This window comes from Procambarus clarkii, chromosome 50, assembly GCF_040958095.1.
Source record: "Procambarus clarkii isolate CNS0578487 chromosome 50, FALCON_Pclarkii_2.0, whole genome shotgun sequence".
Lineage (NCBI taxonomy): Eukaryota > Metazoa > Arthropoda > Malacostraca > Decapoda > Cambaridae > Procambarus > Procambarus clarkii.
Window position 1 is genome coordinate 13,781,173 of NC_091199.1, and position 22,500 is coordinate 13,803,672.

The window sequence follows — 22,500 nt, forward strand, 5'->3', positions numbered from 1 at the left end:
TGGACAAGAACAGCTGGCATTATTATATGTTAGCCATATAATAGGTTATTATATACAGTTAGTTGTAGCTACAGTTGTACAGTTACAACCAATTCATAATTACAGTTGTTTGCTGCGTCTATAATCCCCCTCCAAATGGCTTCAAATTAATGGGTTTTACTATTTGGGTTGTTAGTCAATTGCGCATAAGGCTTTTCACTTGGTTTGCCATTGCTCAACCCACTGTTGGGTTATCTTGAGATGATTTCGGGGCTTAGCGTCCCCGCGGCCCGGTCCTCGACCAGACCTCCTTTTTGTTACACCCCCCCCCCCCCCCCCCAGGAAGCAGCAGCCCGTAGCAGCTGTGTAACTCCCAGGTACCTATTTACTGCTAGGTGAACAGGGGCATCACGGTAAAAGAAACTCTGCCAATTTGTTTCCGCCTCCACCGGGGATCGAACCTGGAACCTCAGGACTACGAACCCCGAGCGCTAACCGCTCAGCTGTCAGGCTTAGCGAACTTCCCTCCCCCCCCCCCCCCCCCCCTTTTATAGACAACCAATAGCAGTTGCCTAACTCCTTGATGTCTATTTGCTGCTTGGTAAACAAGATAGAAGAGTAAGGAAACCTGCCTGTCTCATTGTCAGGGGGGATCGAACCCTGCATTATTGGTACCTGGGTGTTAGTCAGCTGTCACGGGCTGCTTCCTGGGGGTGGAGGCCTGGTCGAGGACCGGGCCGCGGGGACACTAAAGCCCCCGAAATCAAGCTAACTCAAGAATTTAAGAGGTAGTATAATTGGCTTCGTTCTCGACTCATAATCGGGGATTCTGGATTCCTTTCCCGGCCGGGGCAGGAACAGCTGGGCATGTTTCCATTTACCTAATGCCTCTGTTCACCCAACAGTAAATAGGTACCCGGGAATTGGGCAATTGTTGTGGGGTAGCATCCTGGGGGGGGGGGGTAGAGTCAATAGGTCGACGGGTTCCCTTCAATATTAAACGTCATTTGAACTCCCAGACACCTACTACGGGCTCGCCATAGCCCGTGCTACCTTGGAACTTTTTGTTCCAGTTAGCAAATCGTAAACAACATAATATGGAATACTTGGTGCCTGTATTAGTGTTAAATACACTAATACACCTGTATTATATACAGGTGTATAAAATACTTGACTCTACACCTGTAGAAAAGCACGTGTTCAAAACACACAAAAAGTTATGAAAAAACAAGAACAAAATTTAGTCTAAAAAGTAAGGAAACTTTCTAGAATTTATGTACTTGTCGACGTTGATTGGCCCTTAGAACTTTGCGGCAGCCAATGGCAGCACGCGACGCTCTGCAGCAGCCAATCACAGCACGCGACACTCTGCAGCAGCCAATCACAGCACGCGACACTCTGCAGCAGCCAATCACAGCACGCGACACTCTGCAGCAGCCAATGGCAGCACGCGACGCTCTGCAGCAGCCAATCACAGCACGCGACAGTCTGCAGCAGCCAATGGCAGCACGCGACGCTCTGCAGCAGCCAATCACAGCACGCGACACTCTGCAGCAGCCAATGGCAGCACGCGACGCTCTGCAGCAGCCAATCACAGCACGCGACACTCTGCAGCAGCCAATGGCAGCACGCGACGCTCTGCAGCAGCCAATCACAGCACGCGACACTCTGCAGCAGCCAATGGCAGCACGCGACGCTCTGCAGCAGCCAATCACAGCACGCGACACTCTGCAGCAGCCAATGGCAGCACGCGACACTCTGCAGCAGCCAATGGCAGCACGCGACGCTCTGCAGCAGCCAATCACAGCACGCGACACTCTGCAGCAGCCAATGGGCAGCACGCGACACTCTGCAGCAGCCAATCACAGCACGCGACACTGCAGCAGCCAATCACAGCACGCGACGCTCTGCAGCAGCCAATCACAGCACGCGACGCTCTGCAGCAGCCAATCACAGCACGCGACACTGCAGCAGCCAATCACAGCACGCGACGCTCTGCAGCAGCCAATCACAGCACGCGACGCTCTGCAGCAGCCAATCACAGCACGCGACACTCTGCAGCAGCCAATCACAGCACGCGACGCTCTGCAGCAGCCAATCACAGCACGCGACACTGCAGCAGCCAATCACAGCACGCGACGCTCTCCAGTAACCAATCGCAAAACTCTTAAGTGAATGTTGTTTATTTACATATAGATGGAGATGTGGATGGAGTGTGTTAGTGGGAGGAAGGAGGCGGGAAGGGGAGGGGAACTATGAGCAGAAAAAGCGCCAAGCCATTACCACTATATAGCACTGTGAAGGGGTCAGGATAAGGATCTGGGATGGGACGGGGGGAAGGAATGGTGTCCAACCACTTGGACGGTCGGGGATTGAACACCGACCTGCAGGAAATAAAGAGGCGGGAGTGAAGACAGGTCTGCGCTGAGGCCAGGTGAAACATTTTGAGATTAGCATATCATTATTACACACACAAATCACAATAGCGTGATGCATCAAATGAACAAATCCACAAGGGCTGTGACGAGGATTCGAACCTGCGTCCGAGAGCATCATTATGTTGCCTTGGGCCTTTGTTATACTAGAAGTATATGAAGAGGTTGTTGGACAGTTGCAAATAGTGGAAGGGATAGTTGCTTGGGGGCCTTAAGGATCGGAAACCTTTTGACCCTAGTCCTTGCATTCGCCGGCTGGTAACTCCACATTCAGAACCTAGAAGATGAGGCTCACCTCTGAAAGCACATTTAGGAGAGTGCACTTAGTTAAGTACATTGCCTGCGCGCGCTCTCTTGTCTCTCTCTCTTGTCTCTCTCTCTCTTGTCTCGCTCTCTTGTCTCTCTTGTCTCTCTCTCTTGTCTCTCTCTCTTGTCTCTCTCTCTCTCTCTCTCTCTTGTCTCTCTCTCTCTCTCTCTCTCTCTCTCTCTCTCTCTCTCTCTCTCTCTCTCTCTCTCTCTCTCTCTCTCTCTCTCTCTCTCTCTCTCTCTCTCTCTCGCTCGCTGGTACGCACACAGGCACGGGTGGAGGAGGTGGGACCTAGCAATAGGGCTGTGTGCCATAGGTGATGAACAAAGGTTTCTTGAAAAATGCTAATGCAATTTTCACCTTTTCGTTCCTCGCGAGAGGTGAGGGGAAGATAGGCAAGGGGAAGTAGAGAGGGAAACTGGGGGAGAGAGGAAACAAAAGGAGGGGAGTAAGAAAGGGGAAGAGACATAGTAGGGATACCCCCATTTTCCCTGTGAGAGGAGGGAGGTGTAAGGGAGTATTTTTGACAGCAGAAGAAGGTAAAATTGTTTTATTTTAGAGTTGGGGAGGTGATATGGGCAGCCTACTTGCACCTTACCTTGAGGTGCTTCCGGGGCTTAGCGTCCCCGCGGCCCGGTCGTCGACCAGGCCTCCTGGTTACGATTGTATTCACGTATGCACATGCACACACGCGCATGCACATGCACAAAAGCATGTAGTGAACATTATGAACACTATATAATAGAAGGGGGGGATCATAGTTGTAATTACTGGGTCTCAAACGATATGAAATTGGTCTTTGCACTTGCAATAGCCCACGTTGAGTGACCCCAAAGACCTAACAAGAAGATACCACGGAAACGCCAGTGGTCCGAGACGATAAGAAGCATTGATCGCCTCCACTATGCTATCGTAATCTTGGGGTCAGAGGGGGTCGTCCTGAGCCAAACGACACACTGGCTAGAGGGCTCAGAGCGCTAAGGGGTCATACACCAATGCAGGCAATGAGTCACAATAACGGGGCTAAAGTATGTTGATCACACCACACACTAGAAGGTGAAGGGACGACGACGTTTCGGTCCGTCCAGGGCCATTCTCAAGTCGATCGACTTGAGAATGGTCCAGGACGGACCGAAACGTCGTCGTCCCTTCACCTTCTAGCGTGTGGTCTGGTCAACATACCCCAATATTTGACTGATGGACGGCTACGAAGCACCTCTATCCTTGAGATGGTGTCAAGAATCTTTAAGGGGATAAGAGAGTTGTGTAACAGGTAATGTGTGTGTGAGGGTAATATGCGGAAAATTGTTGTTGTTGTTATAGATTAAGCTACTCGGAACAAGTTCCAAGTAGCACGGGCTATGGTGAGCCCGTAACTCACCTGGCACAGGAGCGGGGCAAGTAGCACGGGCTATGGTGAGCCCGTAGTGGACTTACCTGGTACAGGAGCGGTACTGTGTGTGGGAAAAGGGTTTGATTGAAAGTCTTGTGTACCTTTAACACTTTCACACGTAGTTCTTTTACGTTAATTTAAAGTTAAACGAACGGCGGACTCCCGCCACTTGTAAGGTAACGGTATCAAGGGAAGGGGAAAGCGCCAAGCCAGTACCTCTATATAGCACTGGGAAAGGATCAGGGAAACGATTACGGGCTATTCATGCCCGTGCCACCTTTTGGGTGGCTTAATCTTCATCAATCATAAGAAATTATGTATCAATCATAAGTATGTATAAGTATCACAGTCATAAGTATGTATTAACACGTTGTACTGAACGGAGTGAGAATAGCTTGAGCTACCTCATCCCTTTGTGTGTATTTTACCTCAATAAACTTATTTCAATTTCATCATAAGGAAACTTTTTGGGATGGGACGGGGGGGAAGGAATGGTGCCCAACCACTTAGACGGTCGGGGATTGAACGCCGACCTGCATAAAGCGAGCCCGTCTCTCTACCGTCCACCCCAAGTGGTTGGACAAGGCATTTACATCGCCAGGCTACTGACCATGTACCGAGTAAGCAAAATACAGTATAGTCTATTCTGAATAAATACACTATAGTCTATCCTGAACACTTGATCACAAATGGCCCTAAGGTGGTGATCCCTAATGGCTAACGACCTGTCGTAAGCAGGAGGTTATCTTGAGGTTATCTTGAGATGATTTCGGGGCTTAGCGTCCCCGCGGCCCGGTCCTGGACCAGGCCTCCGTTTTGTTACACATCCCCCAGAAAGCAGCCCGTAGCAGCTGTCTAGCTCCCAGGTACCTATTTACTGCTAGGTGAACGGGGGCATCAGGGTGAAAGAAACTATGCCCATTTGCCTCCGCCGGGGATCGATCCCGGAACCTGTCGGCTATCAGACTTGCGTTTGTTGCAGACTGCAAATGAAAACGAACTCTCGCTAAACGACGGTCAACTCCCAGGAATTAACGAAGTAATAAATACGAAAATGATAGATGAGAAAATGTGAACGATGAGGTGATTGTGTGCGGTGGAAGGGGATTGTGAAGTGTGGAAAAGGATTGTGGGAGTGGGAGAAGATTGTGGTCAATTTAAATGGGGGTTGTGGACGGTTGAATACTAAACTATACCATAATAGTGTGATAATTAATATATTGGGAATCGATGGCAACACTCTGGAGTGAAGTGTTGCCGGCTATCACCAGGGAAGAAACTTCCTACTACCCCCCTCTCTGTCTGTCTGTCTCTCTCTCTCTCTCTCTCTCTCTCTCTCTCTCTCTCTCTCTCTCTCTCTCTCTCTCTCTCTCTCTCTCTCTCTCTCTCTCTCTCTTTCTCTCTCTCTCTTTTTCTCTTTCTCTCTCTCTCTTTCTCTCTTTCTCTTTCTTTCTCTCTTTCTCTTTCTTTCTCTTTCTTTCTCTTTATCTCTTTCTTTCTCTTTATCTCTTTCTCTCTCTCTCTCTCTCTCTCTCTCTCTCTCTCTCTCTCTCTCTCTCTCTCTCTCTCTCTCTCTCTCTCTCTCTCTCTCTCTCTCTCTCTCTCTCTCTCTCTCTCTCTCTTTTTCTTTCTCTCTCTCTCTTTCTCTCTCTCTCTTTTTCTCTCTCTCTCCCCCCCCCAGTTTTATTATATTCTATTGACTACCATCGCTGCATTTAGCAATGTGATGACTCGCTGCCACAAATGACCACGATAACATCAGGGAGTCGATATCGAGCTGGTTCAGTCGATGGCACTCGACATTTTGGGACCAGGCGCGCGAACTCGGTCTTCTGGCGGGAAGCTCTTGAAGGCTGCAGGATATTAGACTATTTTCACACCGACTCGGGGAGGGCGGTCACGGCGCGCCCCGGGAAATGGCGGGACGAGTAGCGGCCGTTGGTTAGAGTGAGTCTGTCTGGCTGGCTGTCTGTCTGGCTGTCTGTCTGTCTGGCTGGCTGTCAGGCTTGCTGTCTGTCTCTGTCTGTCTGTCTGGCTGGCTGGCTGGCTGGCTGACTGACTTATATAAATATATTATCATGAGTAGAAAAGTAACTTGGCTCTGTAGTTTCTGACAATTATTGTAACCACTTGGATTGGACGCACTTGGTAGAGCGACGGTCTCGCTTCATGCAGGTCGGCGTTCAATCCCCGACCGGCCACAAGTGGTTGGGCACCATTCCTTCCCCCCCCCCCGTCCCATCCCAAATCCTTATCCTAATCCCTTCCCAGTGATATATAGTAGTGGCTTGGCGCTTACTCCTGATAGTTCCCTTCAGACAATTATTTAGGCTTAATAATAATAATAATAATAATAATAATAATAATAATAATAATAATAATACCCAATAACTCACATTAAAGTGTCGTATGCAATCAGAAAATCAGTAGGAGTGATGGGGGTTCGAATCCCCTCCCCGCATGGCTCCTACTGATTAACGTGATATCACGACAAAATCCAATAGATGAGTGAGGTGACTGGAACCAGCTATGAAGGGACTGGCAGCCGCGCACCTTACCCCTGTGCCACCACTACCACTGGTATATGTTACACAACCTGAGACGCCACTAAACCCACTGGGTTTAGTGGCGTAGGTGCCTTCGTCGCAGGTTCGAGTCGCCTCAGTGCTCCAGCTGACCTTTTTTTCAATAACATATATCAATACTTAAGTATATACTATACTTATATATAATATCACACACACACACACACACACACACACACACACACACACACACACACACACACACACACACACACACACACACACACACACACACACACACGAGCATAGCCCCCGTGTAAGCCTACTACGTAACTTTGATGAATGAATTGTAATGAATGGTATAAACAGTTGCGTGCTCCACTACGCGTCCATTCACTTCCTGACTTTTGTGAATGAGATCTTAGGTTGTGAATGGGACTACGTAAACAATGTGTAGGGGAGTCGATATATATATATATATATATAATATATATATATATATATATATATATATATATATATATATATATATATATATATATATATATATATATATATATATATATATATATATAATATAAACACCTGTGAGAAAGCTGCAGGAACACGCCAGCTTTTGTTATATTGTTGTGGGTGATTGTGATTGTGGTGGTTGTGGATAAACTGTTTAATATTGGTTTATGGTGTGTGTGTGGGAGGGGGGGGTGGTGTTGTCCAGGTCTGTAACGTGGGCGACATTAGTCGATACTATTATTAGTAATTCATGTATGCGTTCGTGCGCGCGTGTGGACGGGCGTACACGTGTTCTCAATTAAATATACTTGTATGGTAGACTGCTGCTTCTTAAAACCACGACCTTCTAACGGGGTCGGGGGTTTCAAAAATCAAAGTTTTTTCGCGCCAACTTCTCCATCAACTTGGATGGTATGCAAGTTAGGGACACTGGCCTGTAGTTCAACGCTTCCTGTCTATCACCCTTCTTGTATATCGGGAGTACATTAGCTGTCTTCCAAATTTTGGACAGTTCATCTGTTGCCAGTGATTTGTTATACACCATGGAGAGTGGCAGGCACAGTGCTTGTGCACCTTCCTTTAGTATCCCTGGTGATATTCCATCCGGGCCTATAGCCTTTGTCACTTCCCACTCTAGCAAAAGCTTCCTTACCTCCCCACTGGTAATCCAGAACTTCTCTGGTGGCGGGCGGGGCGCGCACGCACACGCACACACACACACACACACACACACACACACACACACACACACACACACACACACACACACACACACACACACACACTTCGGGATCCAAGAGTCAATGCTCGATCCTGCAAGCACATATAGGTGAGTACACGCGCACACACACACACACAGACACACACACACACACACACACACACACACACACACACACACACACACACACACACACACACACACACACACACACACACACACACACACACACGCGCGCGCGCACACACGCACACACAGTGTGTGTGTAGATATTGTAGATATGAGTGTGTAGATAGTTGTAGATATGATAGAGCCCAGTAGGCTCAGGAATCTGTACACCAGTTGACAGTTGAGAGGCGGGACCAAAGAGCCAAAGCTCAACCCCCGCAAGCACAAATAGGTGAGTACACACTGAAAGAAACTCTGCCCATTTGTTTCCGCCTCCACCAGGGATCGAACCCGTAACCTCAGGACTACGAATCCGAAGCGCAGTCCACTCAGCTGTCAGGCCCCCCAGGCGTTGTTTTCATCCATTAAGGAGTTTGAGCCCCGAAACTCTGCGAGGCTGTTTATAACCATTATCAACTTGGTTTACGAAGTCTCGGAGATGGTAAACTGTTAAACCAGCCTGTCCTCCAAACATAGACCCAAAAGTGATTCCATCCACCCGCCAAACCCCCAACTGTTTATCAATGAAAACCAGTTTACACACGACTCACAACTGATGACGTTCGAACACTTCCGGAACAAGTATTCACCTATTTGTATTCACCTAGTTGTAAAAATGTATGACTGCGTCTGTGGGGTCGACCGCTGGATGTTATGGACTTGAGTCGAGGATGGGTTGGTTAAATAAATGTCGAGAAACTACACACAGAGATAACACTAACGTGATGCATCAAATGAACAAATCCACAAGGGCAGTGACGAGGATTCGAACCTGCGTCTGGGAATCTCCCAGACGCAGGTTCGAATCCTCGTCACTGCCCTTGTGGATTTGTTCAATGTCGAGAAAACCGCCATGATTAAGGAAAGATGTATAGGTTTCGATTCGTAAATGCTTGGCCTGGGCCTAGTTCTAATTGTTTGTTTTTCTCTGGCCTCTTAATTCATCAGAGGTGTGATGATTGTCTTCTGGCGTCCATTCTCTCTCTCTCTCTCTCTCTCTCTCTCTCTCCTCTCTCTCTCTCTCTCTCTCTCTCTCTCTCTCTCTCTCTCTCTCTCTCTCTCTCTCTCTCTCTCTCTCTCTCTCTCTCTCTCTCTCTCTCTCTCTCTCTCCTTCCTTCCTTCCTTCCTGCTGACGTAAGGTTCAGTTCCTCGAGGCTTGACTTGTAGGGTGCCATATACCTCTGGAATTGATTGATTGATGAAGATTAAGCCACCCAAATGGTGGCACGGGCATGAATAGCCCGTAAATGGTGGCCCTTTTGAGCCATTACCAGTATCAAGAGCTGATACTGGAGATCTGTAGAGATGCGACTGCACCCTACGTGACGGGAGATGTCTCCCGTCACCTCTGGAATGTCTCCAGCTTCATTTTGTGTTAGACTGGAGGTAGACTGCACGCGCGTGTGTGCGTGTGGTGAGTGACAGGGAGGGAGGGGGAAGGGTAGAGATGGGGCTTGGGACAGGCAGGCAAGCAGTCTGATAGTCTAGAAGATTGTTAATAATGGATGGTTGATTGGTTTGTGGACGAGGAGGAGCTGTTTATCACTTTGAATGGTTTAGTGTGTGTTGTATGTTATACTGGACCCTGAGCGGTTGGTTGGTTGGTTGTTATAGATTCAGCTACTCGGGACAAGTTCCAAGTAGCACGGGCTATGGTGAGCCCGTAGCTTACCTGGCACAGGAGCGGTGCTGAGCGGTTGGTGTATGGGTGCTGTATTTGTATACTGCCTCGGTTGTATCTTGTGTATGTGGTGTATACTGCCTGGGGGAAATGGCTGTTGTATACTGCCTGGGGGAAATGGCTGTTGTATACTGCCTGGGGGAAATGGCTGTTGTATACTGCCTGGGGGAAATGGCTGTTGTATACTGCCTGGGGGAAATGGCTGTTGTATACTGCCTGGGGGAAATGGCTGTTGTATACTGCCTGGGGGAAATGGCTGTTGTATACTGCCTGGGGGAAATGGCTGTTGTATACTGCCTGGGGGAAATGGCTGTTGTATACTGCTTGGGGTATGATTATTTGTGTATTCTAAATATATCTGGTACTCACCTAATTTGGCTTGCGGGGATTGAGCTTCGGCTCTTGGTCCCGCCTCTCAACCTTCAAGTAACCCATTTTTTCTTGAACATTTCATTGATTATCTTTAACACAATGTCTATGGCTCATTTATGTCACTTTGTTCATGTACCGAACGTAACAATTTTCTATGTAGTGATCATGTCCTCCCTGTTTCTCACTCTTTCCCCTGTGACGTCAGGTGGGATCACCCCCCCCCCTTCCCCTTCTCTACCTAATCTACACCTGCAGTGCCTCGTTTATCGAGTTATAGCCCTTAAGCGTAATTAACCTAAGGTCGATAATCCTACGTCTTGCCAACCTACTCCTTGTGTCCGAGGGTGAATGGAGCTAAATGTTACTGTGGGTTGGCCGTCTCTTCCCCCGAGTGTAAGGGCATATGATTGTGTGTTGTTTGTTGGTTGTTTGTGGAGTTGTGATAGTGGGGAGTCTAGGGGGGGGGGGGAAGTTGTGAGGAGAGGCGGTGTTTTGTTGGTCTGTCTGTGTGGAAGGGACGGGGGCGCGCGCGCGCGCGCACGCACGCACGCACGCACACACACACACACACACACACACACACACACACACACACACACGCACGCACGCACACACACACACACACACACACACACACACACACACGCACGCACGCACACACACACACGGTGTATGTATAAACAATACATAATATAATGAGACTGGTAGTTAGGTACTTAACAATCCAACCATGACAGCTCAAATTATAACGAGTGATTACCCTCATGTTTACCAGCCAGCCACACCAGGTGGGAGGGGGGAACGAACCACCAGCAGAGTCATCACTCATGGCGGCCGGGAGGCGGCTCTTGGGCCCCAGACCAGCATCCCCGAGGTGTCCCCCTGTCAAAGGTGGTAGTTATTGTTACAGATTCAGCTACTCTGAAAAAGTTCCAAGTAGCACGGGCTATGGTGAGCCCGTAGCTTACCTGGCACAGGAGCGGAGTGCCGTCAAGGGAGATGGATGGCATACTAAATATGTGAGCAAGACATACTTCTGGGAAGCCGCGTTAGATGACATGGCAGACCCAGCCAGTGTATAAAGGGTAGGATGACCTCATGTTCCTTGACTGGCAGGAGGTCTTGGATACTGTGGCACAGGGGCGTGTTATGGAGGAAGATGGTTGTATATCAAGGTGTTCCAGGGGGGAAAGTAGTGATGCTTGACAAAGAGAACTCACTCTCTCCCCTCACTCCTCATCTCTCCATTTATCTTTCAGTTTATTCAATTTCTTTTCCGTGCTCTACTACTCGCTTCTCAGCCGCCTTATTTTCCCCTCACAGCTCCCTTTTCCTTCTTTCCCATGTCTTCCATGGTGTGTGAAACACCGTGGCATTCATATATATGATGCTACACAGTATTCATCTATAGACATCCATATATGGTGAAACACATGTGAAGAACCTCTCTCACACTCACAGCTCCCTGACAAGAGAGAGAGCAAGCTTAGCTTAGCTGCCAACACCCCCCCTCCCCCCCCACACACACACACACACACAGTGTCAGCAAGGCGGACAGCTCGCCTGCTATCATAACTCATACTATATTTCCCATTTCTAAACTTTCCTCTTTGCCTGTACATCTCCATCATCAATAAGAAGGACTTCCTCACCAAATTCCCAGCCCCTCCCCATCCCCCTTTCTCCCCCCCCCTTCTCTCCCCATCCCCCTCCCTCCTACTAGCCCCCCACCCCCGCTACTTGCTGTAACTCCACTAGGCCTCGTTGCTCCCCAGTTCCCTACACACCCGCTTTTCAGTCCCTTTTTGTGTGTCCTAATTGAACTGTTACTGCTATTGATGGTTCTTTGTGGCGTCGTGAGAGAGAGAGAGAGAGAGAGAGAGAGAGAGAGAGAGAGAGAGAGAGAGAGAGAGAGAGAGAGAGAGAGAGGGAGGGGGGGGGAGACACCATACATCATGTCAGCCTCAGCTCTCACCTCTGACTCTGACACACAACGCAGACGAGTATTCATACCTAAGATGGATATGTATACGTGTCGATAATGCAGCCATTACCGATAGCGGGATAGTGTACAGCTGGGAGGGGCTGGGGGAGGTGGGAAAGGTAAGGAAGAGGTGGTAAACTCTAGGAACAGGTATGAAACTCTAGGAAAAGGAGGGGAAGAGCTAGGAGCAGCTCAACAGAGCCCAGAAGAGCTAGGAGTAGCTCAACAGAGCCCAGAAGAGCTAGGAGCAGCTCAACAGAGCCCAGAAGAGCTAGGAGCAGCTCAACAGAGCCCAGAAGAGCTAGGAGCAGCTCAACAGAGCCCAGAAGAGCTAGGAGCAGCTCAACAGAGCCCAGAAGAGCCAGGAACAGATCAACAGAGCTGAGAAGAGCCAGGAACAGATCAACAGAGCTGAGAAGAGCTAGGAACAGATCAACAGAAGAGCCAGGAACAGATCAACAGACCAGAGAGCCACCACTGTAGTTTCTGGACGGATACCTTTGCCAAAAACTGAAGTGGACTGGAGGCGAGGTTTTGTGTATAATATTTCTCCCGTGGAAGAGTGGCGAGGAAGGTGGTGGAAGGGGAAGGAAAAGAAGGGATATGAAGGAGAAGGAGAATCAGAGGGAGGGGAAAGATTGTGAGAAATAGAAACTAAAGGTTCTTCCAGCACAGTGGTCTACGTTCTCGGCTCACACCCCCGAGCGACCCGAGTTCAATCCTTGGCCGGGATGGAAACGGTTGGGGATGATTTCGGGGCTTTTTAGTGTCCCCGCGGCCCGGTCCTCGACCAGGCCTCCACCCCCAGGAAGCAGCCCGTGACAGCTGACTAACACCCGGGTACCTATTTTACTGCTAGGTAACAGGGGCATAGGGTGAAAGGAACTCTGCGTATTGTTTCTCGTCGGCGCCTGGGATCGAACCCAGGACCACATGTCCAGCGTGCTGTCCGCTCGGCCGACCGGCTCCCGGAGGAAGGGGGGGTCAGATACCCCCCCCCCCCCCCCAAGAACAGACTTCCTGCCTCCGATAGGAATGGTAAAAAAAAATCAGATATTATAGAAAACGGGGAAGGTTCTGGAGCCAGATTCACGAAGCAGTTACGCAGGCACTTGCGAACCTGAACATCATTTCTCAATCTTTGGCGGCTTTGTTTACAATTACTAAACAGTTAATGAGCACCGAAGCACCAGGAGGCTGTTTATAACAATAACAACAGTTGATTGGCAAGTTTTACTGCTTGTAAACTGTTTAATAAATGTAATCAAAGCCGTCAAAGGTTGAGGAAAGATGTACACGTTCGTAAGTACTTGCGTAACTGCTTCGTGAATCTGGCCCCTGGTGAGGTGTTTGTCTAGGGTGGTGAAGGGTGTTTGGCTGCCAGGGTGGACGGCTTATAGGGTGTTAGAAACGTTTCTAGTTAGGCTTAAAGACTGGATTGTTTACATTGTGTAAAAATCAAACATGTTCTGTTCAAGAACGAACACGTTTGAACAGGCTGGTGTTTTTTTGGGGGGATTGGGGGGGTGTTAATTGTCTCCGCAGACCGAAGGGGTGTTTGTGAGTATTGATCAAGCGGACTGTAGTGTTTTAAGGTCTGTTTCACCGTAGGCCAGTGTGCTTGTACTTGCCTTCCTGGTCTTACATGCTCTATTGTGATTGTATTGTGTCAGAGAGAGAGACAGATGGAGAGACAGAGGGAGACACAGAGGGAGACACAGAGGGAGACACAGAGGGAGACACAGAGGGAGACACAGAGGGAGACACAGAGGGAGACACAGAGAGAGAGACAGAGGGAGACACAGAGGGAGACACAGAGAGAGACACAGAGGGAGACACAGAGGGAGACACAGAGGGAGACACAGAGGGAGACACAGAGGGAGACACAGAGGGAGACACAGAGAGAGAGACAGAGGGAGACACAGAGGGAGACACAGAGGGAGACACAGAGGGAGACACAGAGGGAGAGACAGAGGGAGACACAGAGGGAGAGACAGAGGGAGACACAGAGGGAGACACAGAGGGAGACACAGAGGGAGACACAGAGAGAGAGACAGAGGGAGACACAGAGGGAGACACAGAGGGAGACACAGAGGGAGACACAGAGAGAGAGACAGAGGGAGACACAGAGGGAGACACAGAGGGAGACACAGAGGGAGACACAGAGGGAGAGACAGAGGGAGAGACAGAGGGAGACACAGAGGGAGAGACAGAGGGAGACACAGAGGGAGACACAGAGGGAGACACAGAGAGAGACACAGAGGGAGACACAGAGGGAGACACAGAGGGAGACACAGAGGGAGACACAGAGGGAGACACAGAGGGAGAGACAGAGGGAGACACAGAGGGAGACACAGAGGGAGACACAGAGGGAGAGACAGAGGGAGACACAGAGGGAGACACAGAGAGAGACACAGAGAGACAAACCGCTGTGTCTATTATAACCTTATTATTGAGGTAAAGTGTGATACAGTTGTGACAGCCGAGTACTTCCAGCACAGTACTGTACTGCTTTGGCTGTGATAAAGTCAAACGTGTGATAAAGACCCTTCTTGCGTTTTGACAAGCGTCACAGGTGACGTTTGCCTGCCTAGTACGGGCTCGCCATAGCCCGTGCTACTTGGAACTTTTTGTTCCAGGTAGCGGATCTTAAACGTTTGCCTGCCTAACCAGGAGGGTCCAAACCTCAGCAACCCTCCTAACCCATAGACCAGCCCGGCCTCCTAAGGGTTCCCAACGTCCTGAAACTGTGATATTAAAGTGCCCTTATCCTAACCTACCAGAGGACCCACAACAGAAAACGGGACAGTATGTCACTGTCGCGAGCCGCTTCCATTTTCTAGTACGTTAATTTGTGGACGTATGTAACGCATACGATCGAAATGCGACGTTCTGTGTAGGACAGGTTGATAGAGACCTGTGTTCATTAGTGCTTGGAACGTTAATTTTGCGGTGCTTTTATTGTAACTGAAACACTGGTATAGTGACGCTGTTGGTCAGTTGTCTGGCCATATGTACGGGTTGTTGTTGTTCAACCAGGTTATTGTGACTTGTATTCTGCACAGAAGGGGGGGGGGGATTGAATAGTGAACTACCCTGTCCTCACACTTGATGTACCGCCACTTTGATGTTATTGAGAACATTACGTAATCTATAGATTCTGTACTTGTTCCATCCAGGTTGAATGACGTCTGGTGAATATCTTAAGTTATAAACTCAATTTGAAGCTCTGCTAACAAGCACTGAAGAGGAGAGTGCCAGTGCCAGTCTGGACTAGCCTTAGATGCCACTTGAGGCAGAGAACTATTAAGGTGTGGAGGAAGCCTCCGTAGTGCCACTTAAGTGTCCTCCTCTGTAATGGTGAACCGTGGGAAAATTACTCTGAGCGTGGGAAAAATTTACATTAGCGTGGGAAAAATGTTGAATGGGGCAAAAATATGGCCTGAGATCAGGAAATTCTTCTCGGAGCATCGGTATAAGGGGGTTTGAGCATGGGCAAATTATTCTGAAGTAGGGAAGATTGTGTTGTGATCGTTGGGAAAAGAAAAAGAAAGTTGTGAGGAAATTGACTTAAGACAAGTGTTTTCCCATCTTTAAGTGTGTGTGGAAATTGGTCCCCACCCCTCCCAACCTCCACCCCTCACAAAGCACAGATCCAGGATCAATGTCCTCTCGGCCCGCTTTCTGACCCGGCCCTCTAGTTGGTGGTCTGATCACCCAGGCTGTTAGACGCCGCGGCACGCAGCCTGACGTATGAATGACAGTCTGGTGGATCAGGTGCGCTCCGGTGGTGTATAGCAAGTGATGTGTGCGAGTGTGGGCGTGAAGAATAGTCGCCGAACACTAGCCTGAAGTCCGCCCACACGGGCGGGTGGGTGGGTGGGTGTGTGTGTGGGCGGAGTGGGCGCACCATGCCCCCATGGACGTCATATGGTACCCTTCCCTGCGGTGCACCACCAGACTGGTAAGTTACAGTACCAACCACTACCATTATCCCATACTCCTCCCCTTGTTACAGTACCAACCACTACCATTATCGCAAACTTCCCTATAACCCCATTAACCAAGGGTTAAGGTAGAGGTATTCAAGAGGCACTTTGATAAGTTCTTGTTCTGTTCGTATTCCGTGTGAACATTTCGTCTCTTTCCATTCTGTTAATCCTCCTAAGTATTTTGTATGCTGCTGTCATATCTTCCCGCTCCTTCCTTTTTTCTAACGTCGTCAAGTTCAGTTCCTTCAATCGCTCTTCATATTCCATCCCTCGTAACTCTGGGACAAGCCTTGTCGCAAATTTCTGAACCTTTTTCAGTTTCCATATGTGTTTCTTCAAGTGGGGACTCCATGCTGGGGCGGCATACTCTAAGACTGGTCTCACGTAGGCAGTGTAAAGCGCTCTGAATTGCCTCCTCACTTAGGTTTCTGAACGACGTTTAACTTTTGCTAGCGTAAAGTACGCTGCTGTCGCTGTCCGATTTATATGTGCCTCAGGAGATAGATTAGGTGTTTTACTTCCACGCCCAGGTCTCTTTCTCGCGTCGTCACAGGTAGGCTGTTCCCCTTCATAGTGTACTGTCCCTTTGGTCTCCTGTCACCTAGTCCCATTTCCATAACTTTACACTTATTCGTGTTGAACTCCAGTAGTCATTTCTCTGACCATCTCTGCAGCTTGTTCAAGTCCTCTTGGAGGATCCTATAATCCTCATCTGTCACTACTAGTCTCATTAATTTTGCGTCGTGTGTGTGTGTGTGTGTGTGTGTGTGTGTGGTGTGTGTCAGAAACTGCAGATATATACTCGAGTCAGAGTATACCTTGTGTAGAAAAAAAACACGAGTATAACGCGAATATTATACCCATTATATAAGACATCTGATCACAGGGAAATAATAATAAATGTATAAATTCATTGGTAAAACCGTGTGATTACAAGCAGTCTACCATTTAATTAAGGCCACGACAAGATCCCCCCGCGGCTTGAAAGGATGTGTTGATGCAGGTGCGGGTGAAAGGGAATGTTCTGTGTATGCGAATGTGTTGCCTGGGTAGCAGATGTGTGGTTTGTTAAGGTGTTTATACACGTGTGTACTCACCTAGTTGTACTCACCTAGTTGTGCTTGCGGGGGTTGAGCTCTGGCTCTTTGGTCCCGCCTCTCAACTGTCAATCAACAGGTGTACAGGTTCCTGAGCCTATTGGGCTCTATCATATCTACACTTGAAACTGTGTATGGAGTCAGCCTCCACCACATTTCTTCCTAATGCATTCCATTTGTCAACCACTCTGACACTAAAAAAGTTCTTTCTAATATCTCTGTGGCTCATTTGGGCACTCAGTGTGTGTGCGTGCGCGTGTGTGTGTGTGTGTGTGTGTGTGTGTGTGTGTGTGTGTGTGTGTGTGTGTGTCCCCCGGTGAGATATTTGGTTTGGTTAATTTGATGTCCCTTTTCTTCTTCCCCTCTTTATTTACTACCCCTTTTCTCCTCTTTTCTCCCTCTCGCCTGTTTTCCTGTCCCCCCCCCAGTTCTCCTGTCACCCCCCCTCGTTCTCCTGTCCCCCCCTCGTTCTCCTGTCCCCCCCTCTCTCCCTACCTCCATCCCCCCTCTCTCTACCTCCACCCCCACCATCATGTTTTTTAGGTTCACTTTAGTTAGGAAGAGAAAGGCTGTATAGGTCTAATGAAGTCCTCCAGCTACTGACCTTATGCTGAGTGCGGCCCACAACAGCTGCCTGACTCCCAGGTACCTATTCGCGGCTGGGTGGTAAACTCTGTCGCCTCACAACCAGTTGGCCCCGAGTTCGACTCCCGGGCACGTTTTCGTATACCTGTTGCCTCTGTCCACCTAGGGATTTAGTCAGCTGTTGTTGTTGTTGTTTCCGGGGATCACTATCCCCGCGGCTCGGTCTCTAACCCGTCCTGGAAGGTTGTCTGGTCAGCCAGGATGATGGACACAGCTGTTCGCAACCTGGTGTACCAATCACAGCCTGGTTGATCACGTAGACGAAATTAATCACATGGTGATGGTGCTACTTTGTGTTTTGATTTTCTTAATTTTAAATACTTTTTAGAATAGATTATTGCCAAAATAAAAGGTTCCACCTGGAAAAGATTCCTCCCGGGAAAAAGAGGGAAAGATGTGAGGGGAATATGAAACTTGGAGGAGTGTGGTTGGTAGAGTGGAGATGACAGTGGTGAGAGCGAGAGAGAGAGAGAGAGAGAGAGAGAGAGAGAGAGAGAGAGAGAGAGAGAGAGAGAGAGAGAGAGAGAGAGAAAAGGAGAGAGAGAGAGAGAGAGGGAGAGAGAGAGAGAGAGAGAGACAGACAGAGAGAGAGAGACAGACAGACAGAGAGAGAAAGACAGAGACAGACAGACAGACAGACAGACAGACAGACAGACAGACAGACAGACAGACAGACAGACAGACAGAGAGAAAGAGAGAGAGACAGAGAGAGAGAGAGAGCTATGAGCAGCTGCTCCTGGAGTGTGTCACATGACTGTCCTTGGACAGGGGCTACGCAGGTAGCATGTTCCTGAAGCAGGAGACATGGAAGTAACAGTAGAAGAGGGAGAACACCGTGGAAGTAACAGTAGAAGGAAGACAGGTGGTGCGCAAATTACGTTATTCTTCCAATTTCTATATATGTATATGTTTTTAGGCTTTGTTCACCTGTGTTTGAAGTGAACTTGGCGTCTAAAGTGAGCATTATTGTCGTATGTAGTCTAGACCATTTTCTTACATACGGAGGCATGTTTTATCAATAATATATATAAATATATATATATATATGTCGTACCTAGTAACCAGAACGCACTTCTCGGCCTACTATGCAAGGCCCGATTTGCCTAATAAGCCAAGTTTTCCAGAATTAATATATTTTTTCAAATTTTTTTCTTATGAAATGATAAGGCTACCCATTTCATTATGTATGAGGTCAATTTTTTTTTATTGGAGTTAAAATTAACGTAGATATATGACCGAACCTAACCAACCCTACCTAACCTAACCTAACCTATCTTTATAGGTTAGGTTAGGTAGGTTAGGTAGTCGAAAAACAATTAATTCATGAAAACTTGGCTTATTAGGCAAATCGGGCCTTGCATAGTAGGCTGAGAAGTGCGTTCTGGCTACTAGGTACGACATATATATATATATATATATATATATATATATATATATAACTGAAAACTCACACCCCAGAAGTGACTCGAACCCATACTCCCACAACTGGTATGTACAGGGACGCCTTAATCCGCTTGACCATCACGACCGGACATAAGGAAGTGATAGCCGAGGCTATATGAACCACTTCCCCGCCGGCACTCGGATGGTAATCTTGGGCATAGCATTTTATCAAATCACCTCATTCTTTGGGGCACACGTGAGGAACACAAATGCAAACAAGCCTGAATGGTCCCCAGGACTATATACAACTGAAAACTCACACCCCAGAAGTGACTCGAACCCATACTCCCACAACTGGTATGTACAGGGACGCCTTAATCCGCTTGACCATCACGACCGGACATAAGGAAGTGATAGCCGAGGCTATATGAACCACTTCCCCGCCGGCACTCGGATGGTAATCTTGGGCATAGCATTTTATCAAATCACCTCATTCTTTGGGGCACACGTGAGGAACACAAATGCAAACAAGCCTGAATGGTCCCCAGGACTATATACAACTGAAAACTCACACCCCAGAAGTGACTCGAACCCATACTCCCACAACTGGTATGTACAGGGACGCCTTAATCCGCTTGACCATCACGACCGGACATAAGGAAGTGATAGCCGAGGCTATATGAACCACTTCCCCGCCGGCACTCGGATGGTAATCTTGGGCATAGCATTTTATCAAATCACCTCATTCTTTGGGGCACACGTGAGGAACACAAATGCAAACAAGCCTGAATGGTCCCCAGGACTATAATGGTCCAAGATTACCATCCGAGTGCCGGCGGGGAAGTGGTTCATATAGCCTCGGCTATCACTTCCTTATGTCCGGTCGTGATGGTCAAGCGGATTAAGGCGTCCCTGTACATACCAGTTGTGGGAGTATGGGTTCGAGTCACTTCTGGGGTGTGAGTTTTCAGTTGTATATAGTCCTGGGGACCATTCAGGCTTGTTTGCATTTGTGTTCCTCACGTGTGCCCCAAAGAATGAGGTGATTTGATAAAATGCTATGCCCAAGATTACCATCCGAGTGCCGGCGGGGAAGTGGTTCATATAGCCTCGGCTATCACTTCCTTATGTCCGGTCGTGATGGTCAAGCGGATTAAGGCGTCCCTGTACATACCAGTTGTGGGAGTATGGGTTCGAGTCACTTCTGGGGTGTGAGTTTTCAGTTGTATATAGTCCTGGGGACCATTCAGGCTTGTTTGCATTTGTGTTCCTCACGTGTGCCCCAAAGAATGAGGTGATTTGATAAAATGCTATGCCCAAGATTACCATCCGAGTGCCGGCGGGGAAGTGGTTCATATAGCCTCGGCTATCACTTCCTTATGTCCGGTCGTGATGGTCAAGCGGATTAAGGCGTCCCTGTACATACCAGTTGTGGGAGTATGGGTTCGAGTCACTTCTGGGGTGTGAGTTTTCAGTTGTATATAGTCCTGGGGACCATTCAGGCTTGTTTGCATTTGTGTTCCTCACGTGTGCCCCAAAGAATGAGGTGATTTGATAAAATGCTATGCCCAAGATTACCATCCGAGTGCCGGCGGGGAAGTGGTTCATATAGCCTCGGCTATCACTTCCTTATGTCCGGTCGTGATGGTCAAGCGGATTAAGGCGTCCCTGTACATACCAGTTGTGGGAGTATGGGTTCGAGTCACTTCTGGGGTGTGAGTTTTCAGTTGTATATAGTCCTGGGGACCATTCAGGCTTGTTTGCATATATATATATATATATATATATATATATATATATATATATATATATATATATATATATATATATATTATATATAATATATTTACGTGGTAGAGATGGGCTTGAAAGGCATGTTAAGAATGGAACTATTCTTAGAATGAAGTAATTTTAGCATTGCGAAATGCCTCCCGTTCTCCCCCCCCCCCCCTCCCCTTATCCCTCCCTCCCTCCCCTTTCTCCCCTCTCCCCCTTCTCCCCTCTCCCCCTTCTCCCCTCTCCCCCGTCCCCCTTCACCCTCCCCTTAAATTCGTGTGTGTAACGACCTTTTGTTCTCTACAGACACCTGAGGAGAAATATGGACGCTTCAAGGGGCTCACCAATGTTATGATGAAGAAGGTAAGTCTCTCTCTCTCTCTCTGGCGTCACATACTTAAGAATGTTGCTATCTTTTGCACTCGCCAATATTCACACATTCGCGTTAGGAACATGTGCCCCTCTTAGTTGCAATATTGTGGATATCGTGAGCTGGTGCGTGGCTGTGAAAATGTGGATATCCTAATGTGAATTACGGGTATTTTATTGTCAATAATGTGGATATCTTGACCTGCAATGAGGGTGTTGACTGCGGATATTTGGATATTAGTACAAGGGAACCCCTGCTACTTTCTCATTCCTTGAAATAATAACAGGGACTCATCCGCCCCCGCCCCCCCCCCTTCCTTTTATCAACCACTCGGGCTGGACAACAACAGCAGCAGCAACAAGAAGTCCTGCTTCATGCAGGTCGAGGTTCAATCCCCGACCGTCCACAAGTGGTTGGGCACCATTCTTTCTCCCCCCGTGCCTCTGTCCACCCCTCCCTCGTTCCGTCCCCCCCCCCCCCGTGCCTCTGTCCACCCTCCCTCGTTCCCTGTACCACTGTCCAGTCCACCGTGTAATAGGCTGCCACATAGCTGCTCTTCCCATTCAGAATTTCGGATCATGTCACTTCACTTTTCCATTTTACCAAAGGTGTAAGACCTGGCGAAACTTGTATTTTTTTGTAAGATATTTTTGTAAGATTTATTATTTTGTGTGTAGCAACCTAGGAGTGTTATATTTGTTTACCCGAAATGTCTTTTGGTGTTAGAATAGCGTTATGTGGGCTATTCTTGCTTCATGCAGGTCGGCGTTCAATCCCCGACCATCCAAGTTGTTGGGCGCTATTCCTTCTCCTCGTCCCATCCCAAATCCTTATCCTGATCCCTTCCAAGTGCTATATAGTCGTAATGGCTTGGCGCTTTCCCTTAATCATTCCCCCTTCCCTTCCTCCTGGTTCTTTTGCGATAACCTGTTTCTCTATAAGTACTTAAACTGAAGAGCTTGGGCCACCCACCCACACACACACACACACACACACACACACACACACACACACACACACACACACACACACACACACACACACACACACACACACACACACACACAAGTGGGGGTCCGCGGTTCAAGCCTCCTACAGCCCAGGTGAATGGGACTGTTTCTCCCTGTTTGTCTTGGGGGTCTTTGTTATAGAAACTCGG

The 22,500-nt window shown here is 48.4% G+C and overlaps 1 protein-coding gene across 1 annotated transcript in view; it reads left to right on the plus strand.

Moving 5' to 3' along the window:
- LOC123748468 (multiple PDZ domain protein) overlaps positions 1-22,500 on the plus strand; it is a 1,300,933-nt gene that overhangs the window by 1,208,246 nt on the left and 70,187 nt on the right. The window contains 1 exon segment of the mRNA XM_069303573.1: positions 21,278-21,334. Coding sequence (XP_069159674.1) covers positions 21,278-21,334 — 57 coding nt within the window.